We start from the raw sequence: 13,421 nt of genomic DNA, 5'->3' as shown, positions 1-13,421 counted from the left end.
TCCACCATGTTCCTTGTCAGGTGAAGGCACCTTCATTTCAACGGAGCTTATGCTAGCAAAAACCCAAGGGGACTGAGGCTCATGTTAATTAGCAAGGAAGTGGAAAAAGGAACTGTCTGGATTTTCTTTCTCATAGGGCAAAAGGTCTTGGCCGGTCCATGTGTGTTAGGTTGCTCACATCACACCTTGAAAAGGCAACTGTCCTTTTAAGAGGTGCTTGAATCTCACCAGACCTTCAGACGTGGCTTTCTGTGTCACTGCAAGTGTGCTGGGGAAACCAGCAATTTAACTTCATTTCTATGCAACTTTTGATATCTGTACATGGCAACTCTACTCAGCTACTCTACTCAGGGACCCTTTATATGTCCAGCTGTCCTATGTCAACAACAAATTGTCACTGTTTTTTTTGTGTTGAATATATGCTATATGGTAATTTAAGGACCTAATAGGTATCTAAAGCCATTTGCACATAACAAAATATGTATTTTATCAAAGTAACTGTTGAGCTGAAATACAGTTAAGAAGTACTGTATAGTAATAGTGAAATAATATAAGTGATATTTTCGGGAGCAGGCCAGCAGGCAGGGCCCATTACTTACACCATAGGAGCCTACACAACACAAAACACTGCTGCTTTATGTGGGTTTGATGTTATTTCTTTTTTATCTTATATTTTGGAAATGTACATCCAGTTGTTGTTTTTCCATTTTTCCAATTTTTTAAAATTTATTTTCCAATTTTATAACAAACACACAAAAAACGAAAAACAAACAAACAAACAAACATTTATCCTAACTATAATAATTCCATTTTTTAAAACGTTAAATGACTTCCTCGAATCCCCTTAGCTGAGTTTCCATATAGACCATTGCAGCAGTTTTCCAAAACTATTTTCACATAAAATTTACTTAGTCAATTTACATCTTTCTTTTCATTCTAACTTTAAGGTAGTATTTCACAACATCACATATTTAAATCCTAGGCCTACTCGCAAGTAATTCTATTTATGTTATCTTAACATATTTGGCTAAATAATCTTCAAATTTCTTCCAGTCCTCTTGGTGCTCCTCCCCCCTCTGGTCACGGACTCTTCCCGTCCGTGGCCAGCTCCCCAAAATCCATCATCTTCAGTTGTTGTTTTTCCTTTAAAATTTATACCTAAATCCAGCACTGGGTGCGTCCCCACCGCCTGCTATTCCAGAGGCATCATTCCTGATGGATGACGGCGCCCTCCCGATCTGCCCGGGGGTGCTTGAGGCAGCCCCAAGCCCTTGCAACTGCCCTCAAGCCTGGCCGGCCGGCCGGCAACTCCTCGGCCCAGTGCCCGCCCCTTCCCCGCTTCCTCCTCCTCCGCCTGCTATATCTTACCTTGGCCCTCCAGCGGGTTCCCGCCGCCCTTTTCCCGCCCCAAAAGCGCGCAGGTGCTGTCCGGAGTCTCGCCGGGAAACTTGACGCGCGCTCGCTAAAGCCGAGAGAGCGAGGCGAAGGAGAAGCCGGCTCCGGACGCTGCTTCCTCTTCGCCGGCTCGACGCCTCCGAGGTGCTCCCTGAGTGAGGGGAGTCCTTTCTGCGACGGGCCTCCCCCAACCCCGCGCGCCCACGGCTTCCCTTCGGCTCCTTTTTGCCTCAAGAGAGGCGCGCACCGTCGCGGCGCCCGAGGGCAAAGTGAGTGGGCAAAAGAAGGCAAGACTCCCCGGCGCCGGATTCCTCTGAGGCGGCTCGTGCGGCGGCTGCTCGTTTTTTTTATTATTTGTGGCGCTGCCAAAGGAGAAGGAAGGAAGGAAGGACGGAGCCATGGGGGTTCCCGTGCCTGGCGAGAACGGCCTCTTGGGCGCTTTCTGGAAGAGGCTGCGGCGCACCTGCAGACCCGGCGGCGGCGGCGGCGGCGGCCCGGGAGGCGGCGGCGGGCGGCGGAGCGCCGACGAGATACACCTGCTGCAACAGAAGAAGTAAGTGAGCGCGGGCGGCGGGCGACCTGCAGTCGATATCCCTGCCTAGCAAGGGAGGGAAGGGGCGGCCAGGGCCGCTGCATCACCTCGGAAGAAGCGCGAAGGTCGCGGGGAACCGCTTTCCCGGGCGCAGCTAAGTTGGCGCCCTGCAGCTAGAAAGCTAGCGCAGCAGGGCATGGGGAGGGCTGGGACGTGTTTAAGGCATTCGAGTGGTGTTTGTTTGCTGTATCTCCCTCAGGATTCTGCCATCTCATTTTGCTTCGCATATGGAAATTGACTGCACTTCTAAGGGGGCATGTGAATTGTAATGGCATGTTTCTCTTCACTCCCAAATGCTTTCACCACAGAGGTGGCTGTCCTTCCCTTGGTACTGGGGGGGGGGGGGGCTGCATCCCTGGGAGCAAATGGGAGGTATCTGTCTCCCCCAGTGCAAATCGGTGTGGGGTGTCTGGTCCAGATAGGAACGCAGCAGGTTTAAAACCCATTCCCCCCCATGACAGCGTCCCAGTCTGGGTTGCGCCTTGCATGTGTCTTTTACCTTCTATGTAAATGCCATTGAGACTAGGGTTTGTATCAGTCTGGTTTTGCTCTTTTCACCTCTTCAGGAAAAAGTGTGTATGTGTGTATTGAAGGAATGTGTTTCTAGATACAGATATCCCTCTTGGATAAAGAATTAATGATTAAATGGCAAAAAGAAGAAAGAGACAATCCCGTTCATTTTAATACCATTTTAAAATATTTATTTCATAAAATTTATACACAGCTTAGAATCATGGAATTGTGGAGTTGGAATGCACCAGGAGGGTCATCTAGTCCAACCCCCTGCAATGCAGGAATCTTTTTGCCCAACGTGCGGTTTGAATTCACAATTAAGAGAGATTAAGATTCTCACGCTCTACTGACTGAGCTGTTTTGCTAGCTTGATGGTAAAAAAACCACATCAAAGTAGTTTACCAAAAGAATGAAGCGATAAAATTTGGTAAAACCGGTTAAGAACAACTACTTGAAACATTTTAAAATTAAAATCGGCAATAAACTAAAAACAAAACACATCAACATTCTAGGCTGGTCTAAACAGAAATGTTTTTAGCACCCATAACATTGTGGATACATTCATACTTCATACTAACCATATTCATGTTATCAATTATCAGCACAAAATATAATGATAATGCACATTTCCCAAAGTCTGATAGACTCACAGAATTGTGGAGTTGGAAAGGGACCATGAGTGTCATCCAACAAACTTCTTGCAGTGCAGGAATCATTTGCCCAACACGGGGCTCAAAACCATGACGCTGAGATTTAGTGTCTCATGTTGTACTGACTGAGCTATCCCAGGGGATAATAAATTGACCTAATTTTTGCCATGTACCATACATAGTATTTGGACCCACTTAATAAACTTCATTTAATAGAATCTGTTGTATTGCATTGAATACATAGTGTATTGAGTTGGGCAGAGACACAGGTGTTCTTGACAAATAGTTATTGCTGGGGGGGGGGGGGATCTGAAGATTCCCGTCCCCTTACAGTCCTCCCTCGTCTGGCCTCAGGAGAAAAGCAGTGCTTCACAGATTATACTGCACAGCATTCCTTAGATGGAAGTCAGCTCACTCATGTACTTGTAACACAATCAGTTCTCACACCAAATATAACTGCCTGAGGGGTTTTGTTTTTTGTGTCTGCTGTGCATTGCCTGAGGTTCTTAATCTCCTGTGCATTGCAGTCATTTTCTGGCTGGCACTGGCTTCTGGAAGAGGGTGCATTACTGCACCGATCATAACAGTTTCTCTTTGAAAACAACAACTTAATGACCTAAGAAAGTTCGCTCTTACAAGAGATCTGGTTGTGCTTGTTACAGAAGAGCCGTTTCCAACTCAAAACACATTTTACTCTCTGGATAACAAGTTATGGGTTGGTGGAAAGGATGCAGCGCTTTCACGTTGCCTCTATGAATGTGTGGAAGCTGCATTTTCATGTACTAGCATCAATATGTGTTTGCGCCCGCTTTGGAGGTTTAACTTCTAAAGAGCTGGCGGGAGAGGACAGAAGCATGGCAATTCTTTCAATATAGAGTGACAAAGTTTTGGAAATGCATTCCCTCAAATCACTCCAAAAGGCAAAATAGAGACAATAATTTACTGGGAACAGCTGTCAGAAAATCAGAGAATGCCCTAATCAATAGGGGCAACCAGAACATGTCTATTTTTCCTGTCTATTTTTTAAAAAGAGGATGAGCGTTTAACAGAACCTGCTTCTCTTTCATCCCCCTTCAAATTAGTTATGTCTCATTCATAATTTCTTTACCCAACCAAGGGTGACCCGAGACTATGTTTGCATCTGAGACAGAATATCCAAATGCAAACCACCTCAATCCAGCAATATGCACCTGGTCAAAACGTGTGTGTTGTTCCGAGTAGGTATGCAGTTATTCAAGATGTTTCCTCTCAAGCATCTTCGTTGATCAGTTTGGTACTCATAAACCATTCTGTTTTATCAAAGTGTAAGGACCACACATCCTCAAGGTGTCTTCAAAACTTGTTTGTAAAGAAGACTTGATTATTAATTCAATAGCTGTCCGTCTCGTGCTGATGAAAATTGATTGCCTGAGGTTGCTTTTCGCACCTTCCTAAAAGGTTTTCATCATCATGTTTCAATAGGCCAAAGAGACATCAGCTTAATGGGGAAGGATGGGATGCAGTTGTTGCTGGTTTTGTTCAGAGCTGTGCAAAATATGAACTGATACTTTGCAGTGATGCCAGAGATTTCCTGTAAGAATGTGGTGAACAGCCTTGGCCTTCCTGTGAGAGTGTTTTTGCTTCCAGTGCTAAGAGTGCATTTCTTAAGGGCATTTTCAAAAGGCAAAGGCAGCCTTATCATGAGGCAAGCTGAAGAGGCTGTGTCAGGTTTAGGGTGTTCTTAAGAGCAGTTGAGTTGGAGATAAATAGGTTTGGCTCATTACTAGACCATTCTCTTGCACAGCCTGTGCTCATTTCCATGAGGCTTGTGCAAGAGAACGGCCCACAGTGTTGCCCTCTCTTGAGTTACTGAGGGCTCGGAGTGCCATTTTGAGTAAACTCCTCTTTAGGGATAAAAATGGCTTGGTCTGGTCCTGTTCACAAGTGACACTAAAAGCACCTTGACTACTTACTTTATGCCTTAATGAGTGGATTTTCTTTTTAAAAAAAAATAAAATATGATATTTATTAAATGTTTAATAGTTAGAAAAAGAAAAAAGAGAAAAAGAAACAATAAAAATTTAACAAACAATACATCAAAAATCAAAAGAAAAAACAATACCACAAGACAGCGGGGGAAAAAACCTAAAACATTTAAAAACACATCCAAATTTCATTTCATTATCTTTCATATGCTTGTTTCCTCGACTTCCTCGCACCTCCCTTTTTTGTATTCTAGTTCAAATTAGCTAGTTCAACAAATCCGTTCCCTCTTTCTCAATTTTTGTTCTATAATTTATCCTAACACAATTTAACTTTAAATTTTCCACTTTAACACATTAACAATTAATATTCATATAATTCTTAATAACACTTCTGCTAAAACCAGATGATGAGTGAATTTTCTTAACACAAAGATTGCAGCTTAGTTCTTTTAGAACCTGAACTTAATGCCACCCCCCAATAGTTCCACATATTGCCTGTATTGACTCAAAAGCCGAGAGTGGTATAGCAATGGAGATATTGCAAGAAAGTGAAATGTACTCCTTAGAAATATTACTTCATCTGAATCACTCTAGAGAGAAATCTGAAGACCATTGCCAATCAACATGAGTGCCAGGGGAGGAGAGATTTTTTATCAGCATCTTGGGTATCTGTTTCCCCAGATGTGCCTGGAATTGTGTTCTGCCAGAGGCAGGATACAGGACTGAAGTAGTTTGAACCAGCAAGGAGGTTATTGTGTTCTCTATCTTTTGCGCTTGAGCTGTAATATTGAAACCTATGGTGTAAGTACATACATACAGTCTTTATTTCGGTCCAAAGAACCACAAAGACATTTTAAAAAGCAAAATAAAACAGAAATAAAGGGAAAGGATTCCAAGGCAGTCACTATGTTTTATCCAGAGCATGTAGGTTTCTATTTCTTACTGCTTTTGAGAGGAACTTAGCCATGGCCAGGGTAGTATAATTTGACATATCTCCAAGGAGGTACTTAAGGTAGAAGGTTTTGGATTTTCCAGTTAAGTTTACCAACAGGGGTTTAATTAATTGATCCCTGGCTTGTTTGAACTGCTCACAGTCTAGTAGGATATGCTTCATAGAGTCAAGACCCTGAGAGCATAAGCAGAGCCTGTTCTGATAAGGGATACCAGACAGTCTGCTGTTTAGTATTTCTGATGGAAATACATTTAGTCTGGCTTTGGAGAACAATCGGCGGTAGTTAGGTACAGACAGATTCATGAAATATGATGGTAACTGAAAGTCATGGCTATAGCAGATTCCAGATGCAAATGATCCACAGGTTACATAAGATCTAGAGTGAATATTGCTGTATGAAATATCCATATCCTCTTCTTCCTCGGTGATTTAAGGGAAATACTGTAGTCCAGATGATGTAAAAAGGATGGTGAGAGACCAACTGAGGAGGCTTTTTGGGCCATAGTTTTCGACTATGAGCTGATAGACTTCTCATTGGTTAGATGAAAAAGTGATCCCCAGGCCAAATACTGAGATCTTCAGCCAGTGTTTCAAGGCATCCCACCACACTTTGGTGGAAAGTGGGCATTCACCTGTTTCCAACAATAGAATTGAATTAGGGACACAGTTTGAAGTAGGGACTGAAGGAACTTAGACTGGAACCCATCTAGCTTAGGAAACAGACCATTGTACCAGACATCTGAAAAATAAAGGAGTTGGGAAACAGATTTCACGTTAAAGACCCTTATGGCTGATGGAACATAGTGACCACCTTTTGTGAAAAATAAATGGAGTATAGGAAGTTTGCTCATCTCTTCCTTCTGACAGATAGTCTGCCAGTGGCAATTCAAGGACTTTGTGTGGTGAAACAACAGCCCTGGGTACTAGAAGCATTTAGTCAGCTCTAGATTGTGGCCATTTGCAAGGAGAATATCTTTTCTCAAAAATGAAAATTTTTGATTTCTCATAGTTGATGGATAACCCGTGTACAGAACAGTAATCTGAGAACTTCATTTGTTGGTATTTCAAGCCAGGTCTGGAACAAGAGAAGATGGCCGCATCATCTACATATAGCAAAAGAGGGGTCTTTCTGGTACCTCTTTTTGGGGAGATGACCATCTGGGTTCATTAGACTAAATCATTTAGGAAAAGGCTGTGGGTGCAAAAATACAGCCCTGTCATCCTCCCCTAGCCATCTCAGTACAACCTGAAAGTTGGCCCTGCAACCCACATCTAACCTGCAATTTGCTATCACTGTACAGAGCTTTAATAAGGAAGAAGAGTCAACGATGCAACTTATTTTTGCGTACAGGGTGGTGATGCCTATAATATTCTGTACCTCTTCAGTTTGCAGCTTGATTCCAACCATGTCAGCTCAGAAGTAAGTCTCACTCCATTCAAGGAGACTTATTCCTGATCATTATTTACGGCTGCTGTTTCTATGCAGGATATACCGTATTTTTCGCTTTATAAGATGCACCAGACTATAAGATGCACCTAGTTTTTGGAGGAGGAAAACAAGAAAAAATATATTCTGTGCAGCGATCCCTCTTGCTGTTCTGGCTTCTGGGATAGCTGCGGGAAGCCTCTTCAGGGCAGGGGGCGCGTTCCTCCTGCTACCCTGAAGAGACTTCGCGCAGCTATCCCAGGAGCCAGAACAACTATCCCAGAAGCCAGAACAGCAAGAGGGATTGCTGCGCAGCGATCCCTCTTGCTGTTGTGGCTTCTGGGATAGCTGCGCAGCCTGCATTTGCTCCATAAGACACACACACATTTCCCCTTACTTTTTAGGAGAGAAAAAGTGAGTCTTATAGAGCAAAAAATACGGTAATTGTTTATAATAGAAGTCTGTGGATGTTTAAAACAGTGTGACATAAGTCTAATACAGTGGTACCTCCGGTTACAGACGGGATCTGTTCCGGAGCTCCGGTTGGATCCTGGGGTTTTCACAACCGGATGTGCCTGTTCTGCGCATGCGCGCAGTGCAGTAGACAGCTTCTGTGCATGCGCACGGTAAAACCCGGAAAAATACTTCTGGGTTTGCTGTGTGCGTATCCCAAAGGATCCGTAACCAGAGGTGCACGTAAGTAGACGTAAAGGTAAAGGACCCCTGACAGTTAAGTCCAGTCACGAACAACTCTGGGGTTGTGGTGCTCATCGTGCTTTACTAACCGAGGGAGCCAACGTTTGTCCGCAGACAGTTTTCCCGGGTCATGTGGCCAGTGTGACTAAGCCGCTTCTAGTGAAACCAGAGTAGTGCCCACTGTATAATTAAGTGGCAGAATGATAATTTAGTAGAATGGTCTGTATCCATTTATATTGTATGTGGGGGGATTTTGAATACACCCCTCCCCCCCAAAAAATAAACCCTACCTCCCTGCAAACAGCAGTCTAGCAGCTGAGTGAGAGATTCTAGCCGAGATCTTGCCTATTTGTGCTGGTTTTTTATTTCCAGGAAATATGAAAATGAGGGGAGGTTTAAATGTCATTCCTCCACTTGTAGGCTCAAGTGATAAGGCCCATCCTATCACCCCAGAATTCTTTCACCCCATTCTTCTGCATGTGTTGACCAGACTAAAGACATGAAACTATTAAATTAAATTTATATAGTGTGTGCTGGAATGTGGGTTGCGTGGCTGGGAGTTCGGAATAAGCTCCCCAACACAAAGCCAAGAGCAGTCAATTCCATACATGTGGCAATAAAAAAATCATTGCGCTCCTCAAAGTCTTATTCTCAGTTGCCTATCTTGGCAATGCCACGTATTTGTGTTAGTTTACAAGGATTTGGGGTGTGGTTGGTTCTCTATAGTCTCACCCATATCTATTTTTTTTCCATTTGAAGAGTTTACAAAGCAATTAAAATAAAGATCCCTGTGATTTTTGTAAGCACAAAACCAACTGTTTTATGCTTTAGAGCAGGGTCATGCTGGTGATTTACAAAGGGATAGAGAGAACCTTTCATCTATAAGCCGATGAATACAGTTTATCTCCCATTGTTAATTAGAAGTGGATAAAAACTGGTGACTGCTCTTGGTAATGCACGGTAGGTGTTTATTTTGTGGTAGCCTTTTGTCTGTGAAAGCAGGGGAAGGTAAATTACATTGCTCAGTGGACAAGAGGTATGGACTTGAAAATACTGCAATCATGAATTAGCTGGTTCGGTTCACACGTAACACTAGCCCAAACCCCTGCTTAGCATGCAAATGTGTGGGATACCCAGAGAGGAGACCATGGCTGCTTTGTTCCTCACTGGCGGTCTTGTTGCTGTGCTGTGCTAAGCTGTTCTTTGGCTTAGTTTGTCATCCAGACCTGGGCTCATGGCTTAACTCTCTCTTCGGACAAAGCAAGCTGAAACCAAGGGTCTGTTCTGTGGTTTGCAACTGATGGCTTGCCTAGGTGAGTGAAACCGCAAGCCTGGGTTCCTGGCTCCCATCAGCACCAAACAGTACAGCCAGTGGGAGCTTGGGAATGCCAACAAGTTCTGGAGAGCCACAGGTTCATCAGTTCCTGTTCTAAGTGATCTCCAGGGCCAAGACTGACCTCTTTCACCTTCAGTTTTCAAGATGTATTTATTGTTCCTCCCAGTTACTCTCTCCCATGTGAAAGGCATGTGCCTGGTTCACGTGACTTGCGCCAGAGTGCGGACATGTGGAGAGGAGCTTGCAACCACTTTGCTCCTCTTCAAACCTTTTCACTGCTATGCTGCTCCCAGCTAAACCAAGGTTTGGCTTAGTGTGTCCCGTAAACCAATCCACTGAGTCTGGAAGAACAATGCTGGCGAAAGGCAGCTAATTTTAGAATGAGGGAGAAATTAGCCGTATTCTGGCAACCACCATGCATTTCCACAGTACAGACTCGCAAACACAGGCCCAGCTCACCATGTCTGAGAAAATAAAAAGTCAAGCATATATCTGAACCCAGGCTTGTGGTTTATCCCACTCCAGGCAAATGACAAGCTTCAGCCAAGGTTTAATCTAGGCCAGGCATCTGCATCCTGCGGCCCTCCAGATGTTTTGGCCTACAACTCCTACCTATCTAACAGGACCAGTGGTCAGGGATGATGGGAATTGTAGTCCAAAACATCTGGAAGTCCAAAGGTTGCGGGTGCCTGATCTAGGCTTACCTCTCATGGTTTATCTGGGAGAGACAAACCCCAAGCCCACTGCTTGGGTTCCATGGCAGGAGCCCATCTATGGGATGTCATCTTTTAAGGAAGACCCAACGATCGCAGAGTTTCAGCCCACAAATGAATCATCGCTAGTTCTGTGTGTCATGTTATCTTCGGCTCACAGATTTCCTTATGGGAAAGCAGGCCTTACGGGAGATCTAAACAGCCAAAACTTGCAGTTTAGGGACAACCCTGGTTTCTCAAATGTCCCCAAAGACTGCTTATCCTGCAGGCATTTCAAAAGCACCGCGAAAGTGAATAAATAGGTCAATGATTATTAGCATCACCATAAAACCTGAAATAAATAAATAAATGCCATTGTATTGATGAGTTACTAATTACAGAAACTGACAAGGGTTCCTGTTTGATGGCCAGCACCTTGCTGACTGGCAAAAATTCCTCTCCTCATTCCCAGGGACACTCTTGAACCAGAATCACGTTGCTCCAGTTAGGCTTTTCATTCCAGACTGAAGCAGAAGAGTCTGCTCTGAAGCTTGCCTGCTGGTTTACTTGTCCAGAATAAACCTGAAGCTGGAACTGCTTCATGTAGCATTTTGCAAATAGCTCTAGGAGACGTGTTATTTGGACAACTACATATCGAGACACAGGGCTGCCGCTGAAGATGGCATCTCCGCATTGAGTTATCTTCTGAAACGTGTAGTAGCAACACCTAACTTTGTTGCCGGTTCTCCTGCTTCCCAACATGAGCTGCCATTTATAGGGGCACAGAAACACACCGGATGATGTGGGAGGATGCAGATACCCTATTCCTGAACAGAAGGAGATGCTTGAAAACTCTCTTAAAGTAAATAAATGAACAAAGAAACCACAGAGCATCACCGTGCTCTGCCTTCCAAGCCTTGGGAACTTAGACGTTCCTTTTTCTGTACTGGCAAAGTGCAATTTATTTATTTATTTATTTATTTATTGCTTTCTTGGTGGAAGAAACTGGTGTGGGCTTCATGTTAACAACACATCTGCTACCCCACTGTCAGGTTGTAGGTGCGGCTTAGGGAGCCATAACTGCACTGCCTGCCTATGATGTCGAAAGTTTGTTTTTTGCTTTTCTGATTTGTTTCACTTGGCTTTTGGCATTTGCAGACAAGTGATTTTAATTACTCCAGGAAGAGTGCTACATTGTATAATAAAATCCTGGTTTACAGTTATTTATATGATGGTGCCAAAGAGTTTGTCTGGTCAGGTGCCAGGAAACTCAACAAGGAGCGAGCTGATGCTTTTGAATATTCAGAGCAAGTCTTCCCTCAGTATATGTGGAAACTTTAAGGTGGAACATCCCAATAGTTAGTGTGTTGGTTTTGTTATGAACTGCAGAGCTTCTAACTCCACTGTTGACTTGGGGTCCTGGTTATTTTAACTGAGACACAATTCCCTCACCGTACCCCCATCAAGTAGTTGCTTAAAAATAATGTATGACGGCAAAGGTATCTGTTATGAACTATGATCCTTCAGGGTTGTGTCTTGTCTACTTTCCACTAATCCAAGTAATCCCTGTGATTTCCTCAAGATTTAAAATAATAATAATGCTTATTATTAGTCATCTACCCCCAAAACAAGGTGTGGCACGACACAAGTTATGATGCAAGCCCTGCCCAGTGGGCTATCAGTCTATTTATTCAACAAAGAATGAAATACATAAATACACAATATTCGAGCTGCAATAGTAAATACTCCTGGAGGTTAGACCTATTATCTGTTTAAATGTTTATACCACACTCCTAAATTAATAAAGCATAAAGTCGGAACAGATTTGCATAAATTTAGAACCAGATCAGAGGTTTTGTTGGTGTGTGGATTTTAATGCATTGATGGGTAGAAATAACGAACAATGAACAAATGCAGTCCTTTGCAGTACTCTGAGGTATGTATTTTAATACATACTAGGAATGTATATTTTCCCTCAAAATAATATTTAAATGCCCCTCCCTTGAATATTCTATTTAAATGCATATTTTGCTAAGTTTGAATAACCATGAATTGCATTGCAACATTCAGCATAACACGAAACTTGGAATTTACCTTTTCTAAAGCCATATAAGGCCGAAGCTGATAAGATTTTCCTAGATTTCTTTTTTACTGTGAATTTCCTGTATCCAAACCCAGTCACTGTCCTTTACAACGCTATTGCTGGAAAGCAAACACTAGTTATGTTGTTTTCTTGGCTTTATTATCTGTACTGATGCAGAAACTGTTGTAGCAACGGTTGCAGCATTCTGTTGCAACAAACCCTTCAAAGACTTTTTGGGAAAGTGAAAACGAGGATCACTTACTATTTTCTTTTTCTTTTCTCTTGCCTTGTAAAAGAATTGTACTTTTGTGGCTTTCTTTGCCGCGATCGTTTTGTTGACTGGAAGAAAAATAGATGGTCATAGAATTATAGAGTTGGAAGGGACCCTGAGGCTTGCCTAGTCTAACCCCCTGCAATGCAGAAATATGCAGCTGTCCTATAATGGAATCAAACCTGAGACCTTGGTGTTATTAGCACCATGGTCTAACCAAGTGAGCTAGCCACAAGTACTCATGCATCACCTTCAACAGACTTTCCCAAACAGTGGTCCACAGGCCATCAGTGATCTGAGAGCTTCATTCAGGTGGTCTTTGGCATGTTTGGAAAAACAAACCAACCCAACAACAATTAAAAACCATGCAACATCTAGCACGGTGCATTCCAATTATTACAACAGGCAGAAAAATCATTAAGTGGCCCACTAAGACCCTCAGCTGTGGACACGGGTGGCGCTGTGGGTTAAACCACAGAGCCTAGGACTTGCTGATCAGAAGGTCGGCGGTTTGAATCCCCGCGATGGGGTGAGCTCCCGTTGCTCAGTCCCTGCTCCTGCCAACCCAGCGATTCGAAAGTACGTCAAAGTGCAAGTAGATAAATAGGTACCACTCTGGCGGGAAGGTAAACGGCGTTTCTGTGCGCTGCTCTGGTTCACCAGAAGCAGCTTAGTTCTGCTGGCCACATGGCCCGGAAGCTGTACGCCGGCTCCCTCGGCCAATAAAGTGAGATGAGCGCCGCAACCCCAGAGTCGGTCACAACTGGACCTAATGGTCAGGGGTCCCTTTACCTTTTTAAGACCCTCAGTAATTTTCTGTGGGGGAAATTTTGGGACTACTTCCTATCACA

The 13,421-nt window shown here is 43.6% G+C and overlaps 1 protein-coding gene across 1 annotated transcript in view; it reads left to right on the top strand.

Moving 5' to 3' along the window:
• The first annotated feature begins 1,730 nt into the window (after window positions 1-1,730).
• LOC310667441 (transient receptor potential cation channel subfamily V member 6-like) overlaps window positions 1,731-13,421 on the top strand; it is a 34,988-nt gene continuing 23,297 nt past the window's right edge. The window contains exon 1 of the mRNA XM_083419851.1: window positions 1,731-1,948. Within this exon, the coding sequence (XP_083275977.1) occupies window positions 1,794-1,948 (155 nt within the window). The 5' untranslated portion in view covers window positions 1,731-1,793. The remainder of the gene's footprint in view (window positions 1,949-13,421) is intronic.

The sequence above is a fragment of the Podarcis tiliguerta genome (assembly GCF_965153285.1).
Source record: "Podarcis tiliguerta genome assembly, chromosome: 17".
Taxonomy (NCBI): Eukaryota; Metazoa; Chordata; class Lepidosauria; order Squamata; family Lacertidae; genus Podarcis; species Podarcis tiliguerta.
The sequence above is the reverse complement of the archived record's forward strand: the minus strand, read 5'-3'. Positions and strand labels throughout refer to the sequence as shown.